Source organism: Podarcis melisellensis (genome assembly GCF_964234715.1).
Source record: "Podarcis melisellensis genome assembly, chromosome: 17".
Taxonomy (NCBI): Eukaryota; Metazoa; Chordata; class Lepidosauria; order Squamata; family Lacertidae; genus Podarcis; species Podarcis melisellensis.
The window spans coordinates 35335006-35360902 of NC_138534.1; the positions used below are offsets into that span (position 1 = coordinate 35335006).

The 25897-nt window shown below is 45.8% G+C and overlaps 2 protein-coding genes across 3 annotated transcripts; both read left to right on the forward strand.

Annotated features, from left to right (window-relative positions):
* Window positions 1-2732: 2732 nt before the first annotated feature.
* Window positions 2733-8796, forward strand: LOC309360190 (uncharacterized protein). The gene is made up of 5 exons (XM_081894832.1): window positions 2733-2881; window positions 4286-4462; window positions 5917-6016; window positions 6629-6759; window positions 8462-8796. Exons 1-5 carry the CDS (start codon window positions 2825-2827, stop codon window positions 8732-8734), a joined length of 738 nt encoding a protein of 245 aa, XP_081750958.1. The 5' UTR covers window positions 2733-2824; the 3' UTR covers window positions 8735-8796.
* Window positions 8797-10868: 2072 nt separating this feature from the next.
* Window positions 10869-24912, forward strand: DCAF10 (DDB1 and CUL4 associated factor 10). 2 transcript variants are annotated; one of them, XM_081894412.1, is made up of 7 exons: window positions 10869-10969; window positions 16153-16266; window positions 17116-17313; window positions 19347-19549; window positions 20802-20912; window positions 21251-21396; window positions 22300-24912. In XM_081894412.1, the coding sequence occupies exons 1-7, from the start codon at window positions 10884-10886 to the stop codon at window positions 22666-22668; spliced, it is 1227 nt and encodes a 408-aa protein (XP_081750538.1). In that variant the 5' UTR covers window positions 10869-10883; the 3' UTR covers window positions 22669-24912. The 2 variants fall into 2 exon arrangements, with proteins under 2 accessions (XP_081750538.1, XP_081750537.1); XM_081894411.1 differs by lacking the exon at window positions 10869-10969 and adding an exon at window positions 11698-12180.
* The last annotated feature ends 985 nt before the right edge of the window (window positions 24913-25897 follow it).

Sequence of the window (25897 nt, forward strand, 5' to 3'; positions counted from 1 at the left end):
CATATCTGCTGTGGCAAATCTTTTAACGGACAGAAATTGGAAAGAGCTTTTTATGTATACACTGGAGAAAATCTGGAGGAAGATCTCCTTTCCTCTACAAGTGTAAAATCTCGTTAGTCTCCTTGGAAGGTCTTCTCAGGAACAATTCCATCTGCATTTCCCCAACCTGTACAAATGAGGAAAGTTTTCTAGTCGGCATCCCACAGATCTGTTAAGCAAACTTGATGTCTTACTGATTCCTTAATTCTTACAAGGGGAATAAGCAACTATTTTCCATGAAGGAACATGCTCCTTGTCTCACACATTGGTTGCAGTTTTGACCTTAGTTGTAAAATATGTATAAGCGTCTTTCCTGGAAAGAATGTACTTTGCAGTTTGGATTCCATATCTGCTTTAACACTAACTTGTTAACTTGAGGCCTTTGACCATTGTACAGGAGATCTCAAAACTACTTGCAGGCAGGTTGTTGTTGTCGTTTAGTCGTGTCCGACTTCGTGACCCCATGGACCAGAGCACACCAGGCACTCCTGTCTTCCACTGCCTCCCGCAGTTTGGTCAAACTCATGCTGGTAGCTTCGACAACACTGTCCCACCATCTCGTCCTCTGTCATCCCCTTCTCCTTGTGCCCTCCATCTTTCCCAACATCAGGGTCTTTCCCAGGGAGTCTTCTCTTCTCATGAGGTGGAGCCTCAGCTTCAGGATCTGTCCTTCCAGTGAGCACTCAGGGCTGATTTCCTTCAGAATGGAGAGGTTGGATCTTCTTGCAGTCCATGGGACTCTCCAGAGTCTCCTCCAGCACCATAATTCAAAAGCATCAATTCTTCGGCGATCAGCCTTCTTTATAGTCCAGCTCTCATTTCCATACATCACTACTGGGAAAACCATAGCTTTAACTATACGGACCTTTGTTGGCAAGGTGATGTCTCTGCTTTTTAAGATGCTGTCTAGGTTTGCAGGCAGGTACTGGGTCCAAAATGCATTCTATTTGATTCACAGCCTCACATCTTGTTGCATTTTTCATCAAACGTCAAAACTAAAATGGAGTTGAACCTCATCTAATTCTGTCCCCTGCATAGATGAGAGGTCCTGTATGAAACAATTAGATGCCCTCGTATGGGATCTGTTGCAGTTCACATTCCAGGTCAAAGTGGGCTTTTTCTCTGTGAAAAGGATGCCCTGGAGGTAGAAAGTCTAATAAATACTGACCTTGAGAGACGGGCATAAGAAGAGATTCGTTGTCTAAGAATGAGGTGTACCGCACTATGAAATTACTCCAATGACATCTAATGTCATTGGCCTTTCCTGATAAACACCGTAAGGATCAGACCTTCCCTTATAATTTGACAACACTTGTACAACCAGTCATGCCATGAATAAAATATATCTGCATTCAGCTGACAACACATGGGTAGTGTCTTTTCTGATCCATGGAAGGGTTTTGTGGTAGTGTATTTGTTTCAGATACAAAAGGGCCCAGGTCCAATCCCTGATGTTCCCAGGAAGAGCAGGGAAAGCTTATCTTAAAACTGCAGAGAACAGCTGCCGGCAGGAAATCTCTGGATCTCCTGATCTCTGGGTGATTTGCAGTAGATTGGAAAACGTTTATGACCCCCTTTTCTTTAACAATAGCAACAGCGCAACTGCTTTCCCACCCCAAATTTTTTTTAAAAAAAGCTTGGGTAACCAATAATTGCCTTTTGTGTGTGGAAGAACTGTGAGCTCCTGTCACTTCTGTCAACTCAACTTCCTGGATTCATAATAATAATAATAATAATAATTTATTATTTATACTCCGCCCATCTGACTGAGTTTCCCCAGCCACTCTGGGCGGCTCCCAATCAGTGTTAAAAACAGTACAGCATTACATATTAAAAACTTCCCTGAACAGGGCTGCCTTCAGATGTCTTCTGAATGTCAGGTAATTATTTATCTCTTTGACATCTGATGGAAGGGCGTTCCATAGGGCGGGTGCCACTACCGAGAAGGCCCTCTGTCTGGTTCCCTGTAGCCTCACTTCTCGCAATGAGGGAACCGCCAGAAGGCCCTCGGCGCTGGATCTCAGTGTCCGGGCTGAACGATGGGGGTGGAGACGCTCCTTCAGGTATACAGGACCGAGGCCGTTTAGGGCTTTAAAGGTCAGCACCAACACTTTGAATCGTGCTCGGAAACGTACTGGGAGCCAATGCAGATCTCTCAGAACCGGTGTTATGTGGTCCCGGCGGCCACTCCCAGTCACCAGTCTAGCTGCCGCATTCTGGATTAATTGCAGTTTCCGGGTCACCTTCAAAGGTAGCCCCACGTAAAGCGCGTTGCAGTAGTCCAAGTGGGAGATAACTAGAGCATGCACCAGAGTTCTTTAATTCTAGGGCTGCAATCCTAATCCTAACCAATTACCTGAGAATGAATTCCACTGAATTCAGTTGCCTCTACATAGATATGGTTAGGAAGTAAGTACATGGATTTTGCAACAGGCCCAGTTTAGGGGAATCTCAGGATTCCAGAAGAAAACAGAAGCAGAGCCTACAACTTGAAATCTACCCACTTCTGCTGTGGAGCAATTGTTGTTGACTGAGTAGGGATTTCAACAGGGCGGGACTTGCTACTCTTTACTCTTCCACGGGCTGCTGTTCCTTGTGGACTAAATAGATGTGTGTGTGTCCCCCCCCCCCCCTTGCACTGGGGAAGTGTCGAAATGTGGGCGGGCTAGGGGAGACGCCGTCCTGCCAGCGCGCTTGGCTGGGTTACTAGAAAACGGCTCTCCGCCTCGCCTGCGCCTCCGTCGGTGCCGCCCAGGAGCGCAAGGAAAACAGCCGCGGTTTGGCAATGTGGCGGCTTCTCCGCAGCAGCCTCTTGCAGCTCGGCCGTCGGGGCTCTCCCTCCGTGAGTATCTCCATCGCCATAGGCGTTCAACCCTGGCTGTGGATGCGCGCTTGGGAGGATAGCAGTGGTCCAGAAAGGGGCGCGCGTCTCCTTGGCGCAGCGGTGCCATTGGCTCCGTGCGTCTTTGCGCGACCGAGGGCACCTGGATCAGGTGGATCTAGTTCAGCCCCTGGCCAGACAGGTAACATCGAGTCAGACCATTCATCGCCCTAGCTTAGGACAGTATATGTTCTTCTCTGCGCTGACTGGCGGCTTGCCGGGCTGGGAGATCCAATGGCTGCAGCGCTGGTTCCGAAAAGGTGGTGCGCTCCTCCAAGGACGAGAGGTGCAAAACTTCTTTTAAAGGAGAGTGAGTGCCAAATGCCAGAGCCGAGGGACTTCCGGCTGGCGCAGGCACTTGACTTCTTCAGTTTTGCCTTGCAGTGTTTTCCCCCCGCACCTCTCTCTGGTCACCTATATTATTAAAGTAAATCCTCATTAAAGTAAATCCAAGAGGGAGAAAATGGGGAGCCCTTCCAGCGATGCTGCCAAGCATCTCTCCCCCCCCCCATAATAATATTTATTATTTTCCAGACATAGACATAGCAAAAGAAAAAGTTGACAATAATAAAGGGAAAATAATGGAAAAGGAAAAAGAATATAGAACATAAAATACAACAAATCATCACTACACTAACAATTAATTAGTTAAGATCCATCTTCATAAACATATTATTTGACTTCCTCAAATCTCTTCCATCTGAATTTCTTAGTAAATATATATAGCAGTTTCCAATATCATCATTTCATAAAACCATATCACAGTCATAATCATATTTCCTAACTTTTCTTATCGTACATTTTCTTATTTATATATTTAATCCTAATTTAATCCTAGGCCTAATTGATTCTTTCAAGCGATTACATATCTTTAATATTACAATATTTATTCAGATAGTCTTTAAATTTCTTCCAGTCTTCTTGGTGTTCCTCTTCTTTCTGGTCGTGGATTCTCCCGGTCAGCCAGCTCCATAAACTCCATAAGGGTATGGTGCTGATAACGCCAAGGTTGCAGGGTCCCTTCCAGCTCAACAATTCTATGATTCCAAGCTCTTTTAATCAGATTGCTTTATTGCAGAGATGAGGAACCTGTGGCCCTCCAGATGTTGCTTCCATCAGTCCCAGCAAACATGGCCAAACTCCAGTTTCCATAAGCCCCAGTGAGCATGGCCAATGGTCAGGGATCATGGGAGCGGACGTCCGGCAACATCTGTACAGCTATAGATTCCCCATCCCTGTGCCAAAGAGTTTTTTCAGGCCCTAAACTGTGCAGTTAATCGTTTTACAAATAACACTTGAAGCAGACGGAGCCAACTTTGCACGATACTACGGCAAATGGGTCATTTCTTCCTTTCCGCGTTTTAGCTCCTGCCTCCTGGTGCGTTGGGGAGCTTTGGGGTAAGACCTAGAACTGTAGCTTCAAACCTTGCATATAGTACAGGCGAGAGGAACGCCACTAAGTCCACTGAGCGCTTTCCGCTACCTAAAGAGGAGGATTTGCCAAACGATATAGCAGAGCTTATGAAGAGAGAAGAAGCAAAGGTAAGACTGATATACTGGAATCACCTTATAAGACAGCTGAGCACCTAGCAGGTCAACCGGTTCACTCCATTAGGTTTAGCATGTCAGAGGCTTGCAAAATTGCGGCAAAGAATACGTGCTAGACTTTATTAAAAAGCTGGCTTAATCCCAGGTCAACCAATTTACTCGCCTTGCCCTGCATGGTTTGCTGAACTGAACTACAACTCACAGCATCCCTGGCCATGCTTCCTAGGGCTATGGAAGTTGTAGTTCAGCAACATCTGGAGGGACAAAGGTTAACCTAATTTTTCACTCCATAAGGCACACTTTCTTCTTCCTAAAAAGTAAGGGGAAATGTCTGTGCGTCTTATGGAACAAATGCATGGTCCCTGGAGCTGAAGTGCCCAGGGGCAAAAAGCAGATCTTGCTTTTTTGGGGAGGGGAGAGGAAAGTGGGTGTTGAAACAAAGCCGCCGATCAGCAAGCGATCGGGGAGGGAGATAAGGGACGCTAGCAATAAAGGAGGCTGCCTGGGAGCGGGGATGTAAAGAAAGCAAACTTGCAAGGAGAGGAGACAGGAATACTAAAGCAATGAGGAGAGAAATTAGAAGAAAAGGAGGAGCAAAAAACTGCTCCAGCTAAGGAAAAGACACTAAGGCAAACAAGAGGGAAAGGAGTGTTGAAAGGAAGCAACTGATCAGTAAGTGATTGGGAGGGAGATAAGGGACGCTAGCGATAAAGGAGGCTGCCTGGGAGGGGGGAGGTAAAAGCCCATGGATCCTCAGGATTTTTGCATTGGGTCACCCCAAATTCACCATCAGATCACATAGCATGTCCATGGCTACAGCCTGCACCAAAAAACACATGCACCCACTGTTTTGTGGGGCCGCAATGGCGCAAAAACGTGGTTACAAAGCACAGATCCACATGGGTCCTCAGGATTTTTGCATTGGGCTACCCCAAACTCACCGTCAAATCACATGTCTGTGGCCACAGCATGAACCACAAAAATCATACATCCACCGTTTCGTTCAGAATATTTTTTTTCTTGTTTTCCTCCTCTAAATACTAGGTTTGTCTTATGGTCAGGTGCGTCTTATGGAGTGAAAAATACGGTAATTAAACACATTAAGCACAGTAAAGCATCAAGTATGTTCCCCATGTCTGGTCTATTCTGGCTGGTAGCAGCTTTGCAGAGCCTCAGACAGCGGATCTCTACCACTGCCTGATTCTTCTGAGTGGAGAGATTAGGCTGAGAAATTAGGATCTTCTCTGCAAAGCACATCAGCTGTGGCTCTTCTCCACTGCTTGGATGATTTGGAACAAGAGACTTGGCATCAGCCTGCAGTTTTCTAGCGAATGGCCCTTAGCTAATTGTGCCATATCTGAGAATGGATGGCATAGTATAGACTCTTCCCTTGACGGCAATTTCAAGGTGTCTTGACTAGCTTCCCCCCCCCCTCGATTCCCGAACAGCGTGGGTTTTTGCCCAATGTGCTCAAGGTGATGTCTCACCGTCCAGCAGAACTCAGAGCATTCCTTGCTTATTTCAGTGCCGTCGTGAACAAGGAGACAGGTAAGCATGGCGATCAGACTATGATCTTCATTCCTGTTCCAACAGTCATAAACCCCCAGTGGCAATTTTATTATCATCTACTCTTCTATTTTTATACCAGTTCTCATAAAAAAAGAGAAATCCCAGAGGAGTTCACACCAAAGTATGCTGGGGTGAGCGTCGGCTCTGTGTGCACTCCAAATTATAGGGCAAATTGGGCCAATCCTGGAAAGGTCCTCCGGTTTCTGAGTTGCGTCATACCATGAAGGAGATGCCTCAAGGTGGACCTGGGACTCCCGAAGCTTTTAAGACGCTTTGGGGCTTCAGTTTTCTCCCACCCCCTCATCAGAAATGAAACCAAGCTGACTTAGACAACACCCAGAACTTGAGAGGAGGGAAGGAATGAGGGCAGGATGGAGCCAGTGCTGTTCACAGCACCCCTGAGCATCATTCAAATCACCCCAGGGTGCTACGGCACACTGGTTGAAAACCTAGGCACTAAAGCAATCATAGAACAGATGCATAGCACCCTCAAACTCAGATACAGGGTATAAGCGCATAAGCCCAGGTTTAAGTGACTCATTCCCATGACTAGATATATGATCCACCCTTTGCATGTCTTTCCTCCCACAGGAAACCTTAGCATGGCTGACAAAGAGCTCATTATCGTGGCTACGAGTGCTGCAAACAAGGTTCCCTACTGTGTCATTGCACACAGTGCCTTACATCGGATGTACTCTAAGAAACCAGTGCTGGCAGATCAGGCGAGAACCCATATTTGCTAGTCTTAGTGTGTATGTGCGCGCTTCACTTCCGTGCTGTCTTAACTAGCAAGCTTCCACTTGCGACCTTGCTTCTGCGCTTGTTCCAGGTTCAGGCAAAAATCCGGACTCTACCTACAGCTTGCAAAAAAGAGAGAGAGATGAATGAATTGTATGAAGGCGACTTGAGTCTGAATTTGAATGCTAGTTTATGCAAATTATTCTGGTGAAATCTTTATAGTAGGGTTTTTTTCCTTTTTGTGCAGTGCACTGGAAATATGATTGTAAATTAGTATATACAGTGGTACCTCGGTTTATGAACTTAGTCCGTTCTTAAACCAAGGTGCGCTTTCCCTAATGAGGCCTCCCGCTGCTGGTGCCCTTCCACTGTTCGGCTTCCATTCATGGACCGAGGTAAAGTTCACAAACCGGGACACTACCGATTTTGCGGAGTTCGTAAACCGAATAGTTCGTAAACAGGACTGTTCGTAAACCAAGGTACCACTGTATAGCAATTTAAAAGAAACTTTGAAAGATTACTGAACAAAAATTATGGGATTATAATTTATTATATTCATATTTATACAAACCTTTTTGGGACGCAGGTGGCACTGTGGGTTGAACCACAGAGCCTAGGACTTGCCGATTAGAAGGCCGGCAGTTTGAATCCCCGCAACAGGGTGAGCTCCCGTTGCTCAGTGCCTGCTCCTGCCAACCTAGCAGTTCAAAAGCACGGCAAACTGCAAGTAGATAAATAGGTACCGCTCTGGCGGGAAGGTAAACGGCGTTTCCATGCACTGCTCTGGTTTGCCAGAAGCGGCTTTGTCATGCTGGCCACATGACCCGGAAGCTGTACGCTGGCTCCCTCAGCCAATAAAGCGAGATGAACGCTGCAACCCCAGAGTCGGCCACGCCTGGACCTAATGGTCAGGGGTCCCTTTACCTTTATCTTTATGATTAGTTTATATTAGCTTTCTCTAACCTGGTGGCCTCCAAATGTTTTGTAGTGAAACTTCTATCATTCCTGATCATTGACTGAGCTGGCTGCAGCGGATGGAAATTGGAGTCTATTTAAAAGCTGCAGGTTGGGGAAGACTACAGTATAACATTACAAGCTGCTGGGCACTTTATAACTAGATAAGTGCATTTAAAAGCCTTATGCAGCAGTGTTTAAAAAGGCCCTTGCCCAAGGCTAAGAATTGTATGGAAAAGGGCAGTTTGCGAGGTGCTTATTCTCATGCCACAAAGCTGAGTAGTTGCACTTGGCAATATTCCCTTTTCTGTACAGCCAAGCTGGCTGCTTTCTTTTGGACCACATCAGCGAGGCTGAGATGGTGGGTCTGGTTGTCTGGGCATCCCTGGACCTCCATACACACTGCCCAAGCTTGCGTCTTAGGGAGGTCAAATCACTGCTGCTAACTTAGTGGTTTGACTTCACCCCCGGAGGCACACTCTATTGTTTATTGAGACAGCCGAATGCCAACAACCCAAAACAAGAGCAAAGATTGGGGAAGCACTTTACTTCTTTGCAGTGATGCATTGCAGTTCATATTCAAGGTCACTCCCTAACCCTTCTTTTCAGCCCTCAGTCTGTTTGTCACTGGTCTGATACTGCCTGTATATATGGTCCCTTATGTCCCACACTTGGCCATTACGTACCCCAGCAGCTGTGTTTATGATTTCCTGCTGCTTTGTTTCTGTGCAGATCATGGTGAACTGGAAAATGGCTGACCTAAGTGATCGCGAGGTAGCCATGCTCGAGTTTGCACTCGCTGTCTGTCGAGCAGATACCATCACCAAAGAACACTTTCAGAAGCTGGAGGCACACGGGTTTGACCGAGAAGATGCCTGGGACATAGGCGCCATTTCAGCCTTTTTTGCCATGGCAAATCGCATAGCTCAGCTCACAGATATGCAGCCAAACCCAGAATATTACATCATGGGAAGGACACTGAGAGAGAAGGAGAAGACCAAATAGCACCCAAATCTTTGGAAGGAAATTGGACTCCAGATGCTAGGGCCAAAGTTCACTAATTAGTAAGTGGCTACAAGTTGTACAATAACTTGTACAAGTGGGTACAAGTTAAAAATGGCAGGCAAAGAATCCAATGAGAAGGGAAATGTACCGTATTTTTTGCTCTATAAGACTCACTTTTTCCCTCCTAAAAAGTAAGGGGAAATGTGTGTGTGTCTTATGGAGCAAATGCAGGCTGCACAGCTATCCCAGAAACCAGAACAGCAAGAGGGATCGCTGCTTTTACTGCGTAGTGATCCCTCTTGCTGTTCTGGCTTCTGAGATTCAGAATATTTTTTTCTTGTTTTCCTCCTCCAAAAACTAGGTGCGTATTGTGGTCTGGTGCGTCTTATAGAGCGAAAAATACGGTACTTAATAGTCCTGAAGAGGAGTGCTATTTTTCTAGAAAAAGAGGAGCTGGAACTCACCATGAGTGCCTCCCTTGTTTTCTTATAATGGCACCCACTTGAGAGGGGCCGGAACTGAGTTCAGGTGAGTCCCCCGTGAAAAAAGCCCTGCTGAAGAGGATAGCCCTTTACAAGTACTATATATAAACTATATCCCTATATATCTTCTTAGGAACATTTCCATCTGCACCATCTCAAACTCAAATCATAAAGATGTGAAAGGTTTCCCAAGTTATCTGTTAAAATTAAGAGGGCGAGCCTACGAAGAGTAATTACGGAGCCTCTCATTTCATCACCCTGTGTTTTCCAGGAAGTCAGTATATAAACCTGGTATGCAAGGAAGCCAGTGAAAATATACAGCTAAATAAATAACCAACCCCATTGTGCAAGAAAGTAAATCTTTGCAGGTTTAATGATGTACTTTGGTCATTGCATTCCATTTCAGACTGGTAAATAAACAAGATAAAAATGGTCAAGTATAATGGTACTAGTGTGCTTTCTAAATCCCTGAAAACAGTTTACTCCTTTATTTACTCTGGCAGCAATGGCTGTGTGTACTATCTTAGCAGCCAGCTGGCAATTTGAAATCATTCTAATAAGTGCTGAAATTACACCTCAGATGGATCTGCTACTCAGTGAGAATACACACAAAAACACATGGTTTATTTTTAAAAATTCAGATAAATCTGATGGCATGAAGGAACACGGCAATCTCAACAGTGCAAGATCACTCCTCCTCAAGTTACCAACATTTTTTTTGAAATGATTTTTATTTGATTTTACAATTCTAACAATGCAAAATACATACCCATATTTAGAGATTTCTCTGAATCCCTGGACTTCCCACCTTCCCCTCCATGGGACCTATTGTCAACCTTTTCAACTGCATATCTGTATTATTTAGTAATCCGTATTTTATGCCCCTCCATTTTGTCCATAATAATAATTACCGTATTTTTCGCCCTATAGGATGCACCGGCCCATAGGACGCACCTAGTTTTTCAGGGGGGGGATAAAGAAAAAAATTATCCCCCCCCAGCCGCGGCTTCAGCGCGTCCTGCGCTCTGTGCAGCAGGCTGCGGGTGTCTGCCCGAAGCGCAGGGCGCTCTGCTTCAGTGCGCCGCTGCGCTCCGGGCAGCAGGCTGCTATCCGCAGCCTAGGGAGCCCTGGGGAACTCCCGCAGGCACCCCAGGCTTGCTGATAGCTTCCTGAAGCCTGGAAAGTGAGAGGGGTCAGTGCGCACCGACCCCTCTCGCTCTCCAAGCTTCTGCGAAAGCCTGCATTCGCCCCATAGGACGCACACAGATTTCCCCTTCATTTTTGGAGGGGAAAAAGTGCGTCCTATAGGGCGAAAAATACGGTACTACATTACAAGTGGTATTGCCATCCTGCTAATGTTTCCACCTGCTTACAGGAGTCTCCTAGGTAAATTACAAATGTTCCCCCACAAACATTTTTTTACGGAAAAAAGTAGGTGTGAGGCTGCTCAGTCACCCAGCTCGTCGGGCAGTGCCCACGGGTCCCTGTGGAATAAAGGAAGGATTCCAGCCAACCGGAGCAAATAGCTGTAGACCAAAGTTTATTGCGCAGTAGGTTCAAAGAGCAAATTTGAACCCCCAGGATGGGGTGACAAAGACTTTTAAAACTTTCCCACCATATCCCAGAATACAGTTCGTACAGCATCATTGTGACTGACATGTCACAAAATGGGAGGGGTTAACTTTGGCAAACATGTCCAGACAAGTCCTTGGTACAAGATTAGCATAAGCAGACATGGCAGGGCAAGACTCAGGTATAAGATTAGCATAGACAAATATGTCTTAAGTGCCCCCCACCCAAAAGTATAATAGAAGTTCCTTTGCATGTCTGGAGCCTGAGGCGAGTCAGGTGATGAGATTTGGCTTCCCTTGGCTACCAATGAGCCCAGCAATTGTCACGTCTGGGAACTTCCTGGAGTCCTTTTTCCAAGGGAAAAATAGCTTTGGAATGGCAAGGAGTTGATTTTATATTATTTTAAAGCTAGGTAACTTCCCTGAGCTGTCAAGTTGAAAGGATCCATTCAGGCATAATATTTGTATCATTTAACAACTTTAAAGATGATAAGAAGAAGAAGAAGAAGAAGAAGAAGAAGAAGAAGAAGAAGAAGAAGAAGAAGAAGAAGAAGAAGAAGAAGAAGAAGAAGAAGAAGAAGAAGAAGAAGAAGAAGAAGAAGAAGAAGAAGAAGAAGAAGAAGAAGAAGAAGAAGAAGAAGAAGAAGAAGAAGAAGAAGAAGAAGAAGAAGAAGAAGAAGAAGAAGAAGAAGTGTCCCCCACCCCCCTTAATTTCCGTAACCATTTACAGTATTTTTTATTCCCCTCCCGCCGCAGAAATCGGGCAGAAATCGCAGTGGGCGGGGCGACCCACAAAGGAGGCGTGGCCTTCACAAGGGGCGAGGCTTTAAAAGCAGGGCGCCAGGGAACCTCCCCTCTGGGGGAAAGGAATCCCGGCGGCCCTTAAGAGCCAGGTCCGTGTTTCCGGCCGGCGCCTTTTCGAAGGGTGCTCCCCGCACCGGAAGTCGGGGGAAGGAGGCGGAGGAGGCCGAAGGGTGTGTGTGTGAGGGGGAGAGAGGAATGCCGCTGCCGGTGGCGGCGGGGCCGGGCTCGGGATGAGCTGGAAGGCGCGCTGGGGCCCGACGCCGGAGCGGCCGCCTCGCGGCGAGGGGGACCAGACGACGCCGCCTCCGTCGCCCCCCCGGGAACCGCCGCCCCCGGACGCCGCCGCCTCAGCGGCAGCAGCAGCCTCCTCAGCAGCAGCGGTGGCGGCCGCCGTCTCGGTGCCCGGCGGGGGCCTGTTCGCCTGGGTGCGCGGGCGGCGCCTGGGCCATGGCGGCCGCTGCGTGGAGCCGGCGAGGGACACGTTCCGGGCTATGACGGGGCTCTACGGCGCCATCCAGCCCGCCGACTCGGTCTCGCCCATCACCCGCACGCACGGCGCCGTCTTCAACCTGGAGTACTCCCCTGGAGGGTAAGGGAGGGACCGTCGGTGGGAAATTCCCCTTCCGAGACTGGTAAAATCTTGGAAAGGGGCCCCGAGGGTCATCTAGACCCACCCCCTCTGCGAGGCAGAAAGCTCGGCTGGGTCATTCACGGCAGGGGGCCACTCAACCTCTGCTTAAAAAAAACCCAAGGAAGGAGAGTCCTTCAGCTTCCGAGGGAGACCGGTCCGCGGTCGAACAGCTCTTCCTCTCAGAAAGTTTGCTTTTTTTCTTCCTGAAATGGATTTTATTTTATTTTACAAGTATAAAATGATAACAATACAACCATTCATATCCGCATTTACAGAGGAATCTGTAAATTTTACAGAGGAACCTGTAAATTTACAGAGGATTCTGTAAATGTCAGAAAGTTTTCCCATATGTTTAGTTGGGATCTCCTTTATTGTAACTTGAAGTTACAGTGGTAACCCGCAAGACGAACGCCTCGGAAGACGAAAAACTCGCTAGACAAAGGAGTTTTTCATTTTCTTAGCCTCTTCACAAGACGCATTTCCCTATGGGCTTGCTTCGCAAAACGAAGCTTGCCCCGCAAGCTCCGGGGATAGCAGGGAAGCGCAGCGCGTCTTTCCCGCTGTCCCCGGACCTCTTTTGAAGCAAGGGGCGGCAACGGGGAGAAGCGATCTTCTCCCCTCCGCCCCTTGCTTCAAAAGAGGGGACAGAGGGGAAGGCGCGTACGTCTTCCCCTCTGTCCCCGGACCTCTTTTGAAGCAAGGGGCGGCGGGGAGAAGATCGCTTCTCCCTGTTGCCAGCCCCGCAATCTCCGGGGACAGATCTCTCCCCGGACCCCTTTTGAACCAAGGGGCGGCAACGGGGAGAAGCAATTCTCTCCGCTGCCCCTTCCCTTGCTTTAAAACAGGTCCGGGGACAGAGGGGAAGTCGTGCGGCGCTTCCCCTCTGTCCCCGGATGGTCTCCATAGGAACGCATTGATTGATTTTCAATGCATTCCTATGGAAAACTGTGCTTCGCAAGACGAAAAACTCGCAAGAAGAAAAAACTTGCGGAACGAATTAATTTCATCTTACGAGGCACCACTGTATTTGGTTCAGGTCCTACCCTCCGGAGCAGGAGAAAACAAGTTTGCTCCATCCTCCGTGTGGCAGTCCTTGATATATTTGAAGATGGCTATCATCTCTCCTCTTTTCCAGGCTAAAAATACCCAACTCCCTCAACTGCTCCTCTTAAGGCTTGGTTTCCAGACCCTTGATCATCTTGGTCGCCCTCCTCTGCATACACCGGCTTGTCAATATCCTGAAATTGCGGTGTGCAGAACTGGGCAGAGTATTGCAGTGTTCAAAAGGGATCTATTTAGATACTGAGCTACAATGTGTTTCGCTTCTTTATAGTCTCTCTGTCACACCTACCCACCCAAAAACCCGAAGTATGGGTCTAGCAGCTGGTATTGAAATTTGAAGCATAGACTTGTGCCCTGCACATGCTTACTGACTTTTGTCCCCATATCTTAATCTTTGGAGATACTGTATTGCATTGCAATGTGATTTCGGATCTTTCTGCCCCCTGTGACTGTTTGTGAAAGTGTTGAGGAATTCTATAGTCGAGTAATTGACCCCACAAGACTTTTGAATAATAATAATAATAATAATAATAATAATAATAATAATAATAATAATAATTTATTATTTGTACCCCGCCCATCTGGCTGGGTTTCCCCAGCCACTCTGGGCGGCTTCCATAGAAACCAAAAATACACTAAAATATCATACATTAAAAACTTCCCTGAACAGGGCTGCCTTAAGATGTCTTCTGAATGTCAGGTAGTTATTTATCGCTTTGACATCTGATGGGAGGGCGTTCCACAGGGCGGGTGCCACTACCGAGAAGGCCCTCTGCCTGGTTCCCTGTAACTTGGCTTCTCGCAATGAGGGAACCGCCAGAAGGCCCTCGGCGCTGGACCTCAGCGTTCGGGCAGAACGATGGGGGTGGAGACACTCCTTCAGGTATACAGGACTGAGGCCGTTTAGGGCTTTAAAGGTCAGCACCAACACTTTGAATTGTGCTCGGAAACGTACTGGGAGCCAATGTAGGTCTTTCAAGACCGGTGTTATGTGGTCTCGGCGGCCGCCCCCAGTCACCAGTCTAGCTGCCACATTCTGGATTAGTTGTAGTTTCCGAGTCACTTTCAAAGGTAGCCCCACGTAGAGCGCATTGCAGTAGTCCAAGCGGGAGATAACTAGAGCATGCACCACTCTGGCAATACAGTCCGCAGGCAGATAGGGTCTCAGCCTGCGTACAAGGTGGAGTTGGTAGACAGCTGCCCTGGATACAGAATTGACCTGCGCCTCCATGGACAGCTGTGAGTCCAAAATGACTCCCAGGCTGCGCACCTGGTCCTTCAGGGGCACAGTTACCCTATTCAGGACCAGGGAGTCCTCCACACCAGCCCGCCCCCTGTCCCCAAAAAACAGTACTTCTGTCTTGTCAGGATTCAACTTCAATCCATTAGCCGCCATCCATTTGAAGTGTATTCCAACATGAATGTAAGAACACAGTATTCATAAACTACATGAGGGTTGATGCCACATTTCTAACTGTTGGTGTGCATTCGTATGGCACATACAGATGTTTTTAAAATAACCTAAACCTAATTTGTAAATCCACCTTCATTTCAGTCTTATGTCAACTAGAGATAGTGGTTCTGCAAATAAAACTGCTAGCACATTTGCAAATAAGCAGGGTCTGGTATGGTTTCAAATTGGATGGGGGGCACTGCATGCTGAGATTCCTGCATTGCAGCGGGTTGGTCTAGATGACTCTCAGGGTCCCAACTCCACAATTCTGTGATTCTATGAACTTCTGACTTTCAACAAGGTTTTCTGCTCTTTCACTCCATCTGTTGGGCATCCCTAGAAACACATGACATATCTCTGATGCCTGCAGTTTATCAATAACTGATGTCCATAAGTACATTTCTTCCCAGTCTAAGCTTCAGTACTTATTGTGCATTTTCTAGTAGCAGGAATATAGGAAGCTGCCGGATAACAATTCAGACCATTGTCTGTCTAGCCTGGCATTGTCTACACCAGGAGTGGAGAAGTCTTTCCTCTTCCAGTCATTTACTCACAGGAAAAGTAAATTGGGTGCTTGAGATAACTTTGAGAAGAGTCATCTCTTCTCTCTCTGTCCCCTCTTTTCTTTCATTTTGCACCCCTCGCCCCCAATGATTCTTGGTAAATGGTCCATTGACATAGCAACTAGTGAGTCAATTGGCATTGGAAGTGTGCTTTCTGAGTTTTATGGAAGAAGCAACTGAGTGGTATTCATCTGTGTTTTACTTAATGAACATGATGACATCACACCTGAGAGTTTTGTTGCACATACCTAATTGGGGGAGGAGAATTGGGCACTGAAGTTTGATCAAATAGGAGTGGCCTTTTGGAATAGGCAAGAGCAAAGTAACATGCACGCCATACTGTTATACGACTTTAACAGTCATGCTTTCCCCAAAGAATCCTGGGAACTGTAGTTGGTCACAGGGCTACAATTCCCAGCACCCTTAACAAGCCAAAGTTCCCATAATTCTTGCTGTGACAGTTAAAGTGGTATAATACACTCTGATTAAACATATGGTTGGGTTGGGTGGTGAGAGGAGCATGTCCCTTTGCCTTCTGGTTTCAGGGATCATTTGATTGTGATCATATAACATGTGATCAATTGGTGGCATTTAATTAATTGATTCACGATCCACTACATTGCAGCAAATAAGAGAAAATAAATGTAGTTCTAATTAAAAAATCCAGTGCATAGAAATTCTGCAAGTTACTCCATGGAACGCCTCTCCCTTTGGAACTATTATTCACGTTTCAGCTCTGTGTGTGCGCGCCCTTTAAATAAGGAAACCTTTCTGTTCTTTACCAGATGTCACTGAGAGGGTGTTGAGTTTCTTTGGGCATAATAGCCTGTTTCTTGTTTCTTTCCTATCCAGGTCAGTGCTAACTGTTGCTTGTGAACAGACAGAAGTCCTTCTTTTTGATCCCATATCTTCAAAGCACATCAAAACTCTCTCCGAAGCTCACGAGGACTGTGTAAATAATATCAGGTTGGTTGGCTGGGAAATGAAAACCAGTTACAGATATCTAAAATTCCAGTACTTGTTTTATTTACACTCTGGAAGCATTGATGCTGTAGTGACAAACATATCTTCTATTTTCTCTTTTATGTTTTTCCCTCCCATCAATTAGTAATGAGAGTCATAGTACTAATTTTTAACTTTTTGTTGCAAGCCAAGCCAGAACTTGAATGCTGTTGCCCATAAACAGCCACAGAAAACTGAGGCAGGCCCTGTCTGCCTTGCCCATCCCTGAATCTGTTTCTTGGTTTGAAGCTAGTTTGCAGTGGAACCAAGGAAACTGCCTTCTTGGTGTACAAGTTGGACCTTTCCCTCTGTACACTGCTTCACCGCCAATCCCCAAATAGTTGTAATTGTCACTTGCCATTCCCTCCCTCCACCCAAAAAAAATTGCTAAGTGTTTTTGTTTTTCGGCTGGTGCCTCCCCTAAAGAAGCACAGGTGTGTGCACATCTTGGACAGCTCATTGCATCAGATAACAGTGTAATGCTCTATTGAAATTTTGCATGGTTTGAGGTTATTGAAATCTCGGGAACAAATGTGCATTGAAAGGATGATGAAACCAATCCAAACATGGGAATGCGTTTTGGCAGCTTGCTAAATCTGTTTCTGAAACTCTAGCTAGCTCCCGAATGTACACCTCTAATCTGACAATGTCTGTCTTTGTTTCCACATCAAGATGTTGTGAAAATCAATATCCTGGCATTTCTCTTCATGTGGCTGTCATCTCAAAGTTTCTTTTGTGGGGGGCGATTTAGAGAGGTTTTGCATGTATTTCAAGATACGAAATGGCCTCCCTCCTTGTCCACTTTATTTGTAGGTTTCTTGATAACAGACTGTTTGCAACTTGCTCTGATGACACTACCATAGCACTTTGGGATCTGAGGAAGCTGGACACGAAAGTGTGTACCCTGCATGGTCACACTAGCTGGGTAAAGAACATTGAATATGACACTAACACAAGACTGTTGGTAACATCGGGATTTGATGGAAATGTTATCATTTGGGATACCAACAGGTAAGCAGATTTTAAACAGGCATCCCTCTTGAAATGGAAATATTGAGGGAGATAGATGTCTGTTGCTCTGAAATGCCTTTATTCTGTACCTCATTTGCAAACTTGCCTGTTGCAAACATGGTGTTATGGCAGCTGGGGTTGCATAGACTCAGTGTGTGGGTTAAATCAAACAAGTGCCAAGTAGATGTGAATAGAAAAAGGGGCTGGGTAAAAGTCTTATCTCCTGTCATCCCCATCCCCCCATCCCCAAAGCATCCCTCTCAAAATTCAAATAACAGATATAACTCTGGTTTCAGTTGATAAGAATGAACTTCTGAGCATGCTCACTTGAAGCAACCCTTGATAGTTCCAAATAATAATAATAATAATAATAATAATAATAATAATAATAATAGTTTATTTATACCCTGCCCCTCTGACTAGGTTTCCCCAGCCACTCTGGGCAGCTCCCAACAGAATCTTAAAAGCACGATAAAACATCAAACATTAAAAACTTCCCTAAACAGGGTTGCCTTCAGATGTCTTCTAAAAGTCAGATAGTCATTTATTTCCTTGACATCTGATGGGTGTTCCACTGGGCAGGTGCCTATAACCTCATTTCTATCAGTGAGGGAAGTGGCAGAAGGCTCTTGGAGCTGGACCTCAGTGTCTGGGCTGAACAATGGGGATGGAGACGCTCCTTCAGGTATACTGAAGGAGGCTGTTTAGGGCTTTAAAGGTCAGCACCAACAGTTTGAATTGTGCTCGGAAACATACTGGGAGCCAAAGCGTGAGAGGGAGTTTAAATAATAATCGCTGAATTACAATTACAGTGCTTTATGCTTAAGCAATCCTATGGCTTGATGTAGTAATCCTTTGTCACTACTAAACAATGTTCTGATTGTATTAAGCCTGAAAACATGGAACAGTTGAGAAAGAGAGAAGGAATGAAAGCACATTGGAACTTGTGTGGTTTGGTCTCAACAGTCTTTCGGTATTCACAGCAAAACACCCAGTGTAGCTGGATATGTTAATGCGAAATTTCCTCCATGAGATCTGACTCAGGTAGCCTTGTCTTGTAAGCAGAGACCAGAAAAGTAACCCAGTGAGACCAGCCTTATCCCCTTCTTTCATTGTACAGTGGAACCTCGGGTTGTGGACGTAAACCGCGACAGGCACGTCTGCAACCCACAGCGTTCGCAAGCTGAAGCACCACTTTGCGCAGGTGCCAGCGCGATTTGGCGCTTATGCACGAGCGGCAAAACCCGGAAGTAACCCGTTCAGGTACTTCCAGGTTTCCTTCAGTCCGCAACCCAAAAACACGTAACCTGAAGCAAACGTAACATGAGGTATGACTGTAGGAAGTAGAAAGCGAGGAGTTACAATGAGCACTATATTACTGTTAAGATACATACCATCTTAAATATAAGGCTGAGGTTCTTCCACATGTGCCTACTCCATGAAAAGCAACAGAATGGGCCTTTTCTGTGGTGACTCCTCGCTTGTGGAATGCTCTCCCCAGGGAGGCTCGCCTGGCGCCTTTGTTACATATCTTTAGGCACCAGGCAAAAGCGTTCCTCTCCTCCCAGGCCTTTGGGTAATTAAATAATCTATGACCTTTTAAACTGAGGGAGTATTGTCTATGTTTGTTACTATGTTACAGTGGTATCTCGGGTTACATACACTTCAGGTTACATACGCTTCAGGTTACAGACTCCACTAACCCAGAAATAGTGCTTCAGGTTAAGAACTTTGCTTCAGGATGAGCACAGAAATCGTGCTCCGGCGGCGCGGCGGCAGCAGCAGGAGGCCCCATTAGCTAAAGTGGTGCTTCAGGTTAAGAACAATTTCAGGTTAAGAACGGACCTCCGGAACGAATTAAGTACTTAACCCGAGGTACCACTGTACGTATTTTTGTGCTTTTATATTGTAACCCTCCCTGTGATCTTCGGATGAAGGGTGATAATAGAAATTTAATAAATAATAATAAATAAATGGAATTCTTGAAACTAGAAGCCAACAGTGGATGTGGTTTGACGCTTCTCTTTCCCCAGGTGCACAGAAGATGGTTGCCCTCACAAGAAGTTCTTTCACACCCGCTTTCTCATGCGCATGAGGTTGACACCAGACTGTTCCAAAATGTTGATCTCAACCTCCTCTGGGTATCTCCTGATCTTACACGATCTTGACTTAACCAAATCCTTAGAGGTTGTCAGCTATCCGATTTTAAGAGCTAGGAGAACGACATCCAATTCGGGTAAGTCGTTGTGTTTTGATTAGTATATACCCGTGTCATGTCTGCTATTCATTCGCCTAACAAGAGATAGCTAGTACTGGGGGAGCTGCGCTGTGAGCAGTGAATTAGCCAACCCCTCCGTTTATTGCATTTCATCAAGTTTATGCACCGTTTCATTGCTTTAAAAAAACCTCAAAGCGGTTTACAAAAGGAGACCGACTTGTCCACTGAAAAGTCTTTACATGATGCATTGGATTCTGGGTAGTGTTTTAGGCCATGCGCTCAAAGTTCATATATAGTCCCTGCTGTGATTCCACCATCTGCTCATGTGAACTGAATGTTTTACACTCCCCCCGCCCCAAGGCTTCCCTGTGGCTGCAGCATCTGTGGAAGGAACATAGGTAGTGGTGTGTGCAAGATGCCTTTCAGATTCACCATTACAGTGGTACCTCGGGTTACATACGCTTCAGGTTACATACGCTTCAGTTACAGACGCCGCTAACCCTGAAATAGTACGTTGGGTTAAGAACTTTGCTTCAGGATGAGAACAGAAATCATGCTCCGGCGGTGCGGCAACAGCAGGAGGCCCCATTAGCTAAAGTGGTGCTTCAGGTTAAGAACAGTTTCAGGTTAAGAACGGACCTCCGGAATGAATTAAGTACTTAACCCGAGGTACCACTGTACTGATCTACTCACTGAAGAACTCTGATCAGCTTCCAGAAACCCAGGGTTTCACAGCAGACAGTTTGTAAATATTTGCTTTGTAGTGGTTTTGAGTTGTGTCTTTTTAATAAAAAAACCCTGCTGCCTTTTTCCTTATCTGCGACTATGACAAGTAACCTATTGTCCACAACCTTAGGAGGCAAATAAGAGAAACCTAAATTATGCCTCCGCAAAATAGAAGCTTATCAAGAAGATCCGTGGGCTCTGACATTAGCAGACATCCACAGGGAAGAGTTTAAATCCGTGGTTCCCAAAATGGGGCACATGCCCCACAGGGGGGCAATTAGATTTTTAAGGGGGGCAATTCGAGAACCAGTTATTAACAGTGAATGGCCTTTTAGGCTTCCTCCACGTGAATAGGAGTTCACTTTTTGAATAATAAGAATTATATGTCGGGGGGGGGGGAATCAGGATTTTGGAGATGCTTAGGTGGGGCATGGCCAAAGAAAGGTTGGGAACCACTGGTTTAAAGTGATGGAACACAGGAGACAATGGTTGAACAGGATCCCTTCTGTACATTTCATTTTATACGTTACTGCTTTGTTCTCAGATTTGACATCTGCCACATCGTCCATTCCTCGAAGCGCTGGGTCAACGTGTCATCAGAGTGACACAAACCCAGTGTCTGAGAAGCATATGGCACGAGCTACCCAGCGAGAAGGTGTGTTAAAACAGGGTTAAACCAAGTGGGGGGGAGGGATATTCCACCAACAAGGGTGTCCCAGAAACTAAAAACGGTTTCCTCCATTCAGGTTCAATAAAGTTAATGCAGCCTTGCAACTCCATGTAGGCTGCTTGAGGACTGGTTCAGAACTTCATGCTTGTCCTTTGATAACTACAGGCCACACACTTGCATGTGTCGCTGAGCTCTGGGCCCAGTGCAGTACAGTAGACTTTCCATTCATACCATAGTTCTTACGGTCCATTGTTTCCTTTGGCTGACAAGGAGTTTGGGAAATGAAAGGGGGATAGCGACAGTGATGCTTTCTCTCCCTGTAGGTGGATCTCCGCGCAATAGTCTTGAGGTTTTAACCCCAGAAGTTCCTGGAGAGAGAGATCGCGGGAACTGCATCACATCGCTGCAGCTTCATCCCAAAGGATGGGCTACACTTCTTCGATGCTCAAGTAACACTGATGACCAAGAGGTATTTTTTGTGTGTGTGTGTGTGTGTGTGTGTGTGTGTGTGTGTGTGGTTATCACATAAGGTCGGTGGTTTGAATCCCTGTGACGGGGTGAGCTCCCGTTGCTCTGTCCCAGCTCCTGCCAACCTAGCAATTCGAAAGCATGCCAGTACAAGTAGATAAAATAGGTACTGCTGTGGTAGGAAGATAAACGGCATTTCCATGCGCTCTGGTTTCCATCATGGTGTTCCGTTACGCTAGAAGCGGTTTAGTCATGGTGGCCACATGACCCGGAAAGCTGTCTGTCGACAAACGCTGGCTCCCTTGGCCTGAAAGCAAGATGAGCGCCACAACCCCATAGTCACCTTTGACTGGACTTAAACATCCAGGGGTCCTTTACCTTTTACTTTACCTTATATGTAAATAATTTTCTCTTCTTGAAGAGAAATGCCTTCAGATGTCTTCTAAAAGTCAGATAGTTGTTTATTTCTTTGACATCTGATGGGAGGGCATTCCACAGGGCAGGCACCACTACCGAGAAAGCCCTCTGCCTGGGTCCCTGTAACCTCACTTCTCGCAGGGAGGGAACTTCCAGAAGGCCCTCAGAGCTGGATCTCAGTGTCCGGGCTGAACGATGGGGGTGGATACGCTTTTTCAGATATACTGGGCCGAGGCCGTTTAGGGCTTTAAAGGTCAGCACCAGCACTTTGAATTGTGTTCAGAAATGTACCGGGAGCGAATATGGTTTTGGCAATCACTCCCAGTCACCAGTCTGGCTGCCGCGTTCTGGATTAGTTGTAGTTTCTGGGTCACCCCCACGTAGAGCGCATTGCAGTAGTCCAAATTATGTTCTTTGGCCCACAAGAGTAGGATGAACTGGCACTTAGCAAAGTGGATTAATTGTGCTTTTCTCCCCCTTGCTGTAGTGGACTTGTGTCTACGAATTCCAAGAAGGAACTCCGGTCCGGCCCGTTTCTCCTCGCTGTTCCCTCCGATTGACTCATTGCATTGAGGAAGCCAATGTCGGCCGGGGCTATATCAAAGAACTCTGTTTCAGCCCTGACGGCCGGATGATCTCCTCCCCGCACGGCTACGGGATTCGCTTGTTGGGATTTGACACCCAGTGCAGTGAACTGGTGGACTGTTTGCCCAAAGAAGCCGCCCCTTTGCAAGAGATCCGTTCGCTGTACTCGCACAACGACGTGGTCCTGACCACCAAGTTCTCGCCGACGCACTGTCAGATAGCCTCCGGGTGCCTTAGCGGTCGTGTTTCTTTATATCAGCCAAAGTTCTAGGCACCTCTTGCCTTGAAAAGAACATTTGACTATTTTTTTTTTAATTACTTCAGTTTAGTTGGAGTGTTCTTTTTTTAAAAAAAGAGAAACTTGTAAATTTGGACGAGTACAGAGTTACTCTGACCCTTGGACTGGGAAACAAAAAAAAAGACAGGTTCAGTCCAGCCCTTTATGTGTGCGTGTGTGTGTGTATGTGTGAGTGCTGTGATTCTGAATTCACACACCAGACCTCCTGCTCATTCTCCCTCTTTCCTCCTGCTGATTCCACCTGTGTCGTTTCGATGTAGCATGGCAGCACTTCTAAGTCTTGTCTTTCCACGTGACTCTTAGTGCAAGATGCTAGCTGGGCATGAGAAGGGAGGGAACACCCAGACACAGCCCACATGCTTCCTTTGCCTGGAGTTCGCTGTATTTTTCTTCTTCTTCTAGGAATGAAGCAGTTCTCTCGCACACTAGGTTAGATACAGCCAGCAAATGCATTGTTTTTTGTTTATTTGTTTTTTGTGAACTACAGGAAATGCCGTTGCTACATTTTGGGTATTGTTCTGCTGTAGTTCAATCTGTTGGCTGGAGTTCCTAAAACTGTATGCTGTTTATTGCCAGTTCTTTCTCCCCACACACACCCCAAAAATGACTGGAAGCACAGTTATTCTTCCTTGTTTAACTAGATATAAAATTTATTGAGAACTGGATAGCTTAACATCTTGCCCTCACGAGTCTTGTACAGGAGCACCTTCTATAATAATGTATGGGCATGGGAAGGGGTGTTAGTTGTTCACCTGAATATGTGCCCCAAAATTTGAGATATACAATCCAGCAGGAAGTCCTGCACAAATCTCATTGAGACTTGAACAGCAGAATTTTCTGTTGAACTGTGTCCAAACCCTATGATCGCTTCCATCACTGTGGAAGGCTTTTGGAATTAATAAAACCATTTTTTTCCAATATCAGACTAAAATGTTGCCCCGTACTGTTTCCATTTTGCAACATTATAAAGGCCCGCTGGCCTGTTATTTATGTGCCTTGCAAGCCACAAAAGGATGCTACCCCATCTGAGAAAAGGCCCACCGTATATGGTCAAAAAGATTTGTCAGAACGATACTTTCTCTCCCGTGGCAGTAACAACACATAATTCTTAGCACATAATTGTTACATCCTTCAGAAGCATTCTGCAGATCTTCATTAAGATAGCTTTAAATTGTTTCACCGTTACAGACGCTTGTGTGAAATAAATTGAACCATCATATTTGTGTAGTTTCATTTTGACAAAAGGAAGGGTAATACTGCAGGCAGTCAATAGCACCTGCTGCATATGATTACGGCGACTCTGCCTCATCACTCAACAGGATCAGACAGTGGAATTTAAACGTGGCAGCAACAGCTTTGAAGATGATCCAGGAAACAGAAGGCTTGCAACTCTCCATGACAACAAAGAGATGGCCAAAGTAGAATCTGTGATCGTGAAGGATCCCCAAGTCTCCATTGAACATGTTGTGCACAGACTGAATGTTTGGACCACTCCAGTTATACACAACCAGCAATATTCATGAGAATACAGCAGTGTCTCTTAAGTAATTTGTCCTGAACTGCTAGAGCAGATTGCAAAAAGATCTAGAGAAATGTCAGCAAAATCAGTGCTCCGAATGAATGCTAGGTCCATCACTAAGGTGCAAGCAACAGAGAGCTGGCATGCGGTGTGTGTGTTGCCTCACTCCCACAAAAGTGGTTTGGCATCCTGAAATCGGCTAAAAAGCTGATCTTGAGGGATGATAGGGTGCATTTCTTACCGATTTGGGGGTTGGCAGGAGAACTACAATGAGACCCTTGCAACAGATTTTAAATAACATGAGATTATAAAGAAACGGGTATGTTCCACATTAGTGCACAGAAGTGCTCTGGCAGCTCAAACGACCATCACAACCATTAAAACAATCTGATTACTATCTGTTTGAAAAATTAGAGTCTCTGTGGCATGTGCTCTTATCTAATGATGAAACCCTGAAAAGTGATACCATGGTTGGAAGACCAAAAAGTAGTTTTTACAAAGAAAGGAGTTTTTGAAATTGAGGCATTGGTTTCGGCTGCGATTAGTCACCGTCAGTTGTTCTCACAAGAATGACAGGGTATAAATTTGTAAAATAAAATAAATCATGGGGGTGGGGTATATGTAACTTCGTAAGGAGGCTATATTGAAGTGTTAAACTTGTATAAAATTTGGCTAATAAAAATACGTTTGCAAATACAGTTTTGACCAAACCTTTTGACTGAACCCTCAGAGCGGTGGCTAGTGCGTTGCCTGCAAGGGGAATTTCTGGTTCTCTGGATCTGTTTCTGATGAGATTGTGGAGCTTGACTCCTCTGGAGATCCTTGCAGGGAAGCTGCCCTAAATACCAGCAATCCCAGGTTTCTTATATCCTGAAATGTCGTTTGAATCCAATATACCTACATCTGTGTTGCAAAAGCTAGTTATTCTGTCGTCTACGAACTTTGTTTTAGACATCGTTTTGAATGGTGAGACTCAATTTGTAAGACTGAGCATTGATGGGATTTGAATAAAAATAGACACCCACACTCCACACACAAAAAGCTCAGCAACATTGGCTCATCCTCCCTTTAAAAAAGCTCAACAATGGGTAGATCACTGCAAGTTTTTTTTAATAGTGGGAGTAGATCGCAGTCTCTTGGAAGTTGGACGTGCCTGGTCTAGGATGATACATTTGCCCCAAAAGCATTTAAAATAAAATGGGGGGTCATAATCCAGAAAAAACCCATTTGCCATATTTGAGGTTATCTGCTATGTTAACAGTCTCAAAGGCTGCTGAGCATGGAGATAGGGAGCAGCTCTGTCCACCTCCCAAATTAAAAAAACAACAACCCTGGGCCTGATGTGCTCCCAGGTGAAAGGAGGAGGGAAAGGGGTGGAAGGAAAATATATTTTGCAAAACGCTCTACTGTACATCCTATTCTTTTCTCTCTCGAGTTCTGAGCTGTTGGCTCTTTCGCAGAGGCTACTGCAAGAGAGAGAGAGAGAGAGAGAGATAATATCCCACATCCCCGGCTCAGAGTGGCTAACAACAGGAAAAAATAGCACAGTACATAAAATTGCACAGTCAATTAATTAAAATACATTCTAGAATCAGTAGTGTGTAATCTTCACTACAAGCTTTTTCAGTGGCATGTAACTGATATATATGCCTTGCAGGGGCGCCGACTTATAAAAAATATTGG

Coding starts and splice junctions, on each gene's coding strand:
- DCAF10 (XM_081894411.1), top strand. CDS start 11,822: ATGAGCTGGAAGGCGCGCTGGGGCCCGACGCCGGAGCGGCCGCCTCGC. Junction 17,314..19,346: donor ATCATTTGGGATACCAACAG/GTAAGCAGATTT, acceptor CTCTTTCCCCAG/GTGCACAGAAGATGGTTGCC. Junction 20,913..21,250: donor ACGAGCTACCCAGCGAGAAG/GTGTGTTAAAAC, acceptor CTCTCCCTGTAG/GTGGATCTCCGCGCAATAGT.
- LOC309360190 (XM_081894832.1), top strand. CDS start 2,825: ATGTGGCGGCTTCTCCGCAGCAGCCTCTTGCAGCTCGGCCGTCGGGGC. Junction 6,017..6,628: donor CGTCGTGAACAAGGAGACAG/GTAAGCATGGCG, acceptor TTCCTCCCACAG/GAAACCTTAGCATGGCTGAC. Junction 6,760..8,461: donor AACCAGTGCTGGCAGATCAG/GCGAGAACCCAT, acceptor GTTTCTGTGCAG/ATCATGGTGAACTGGAAAAT.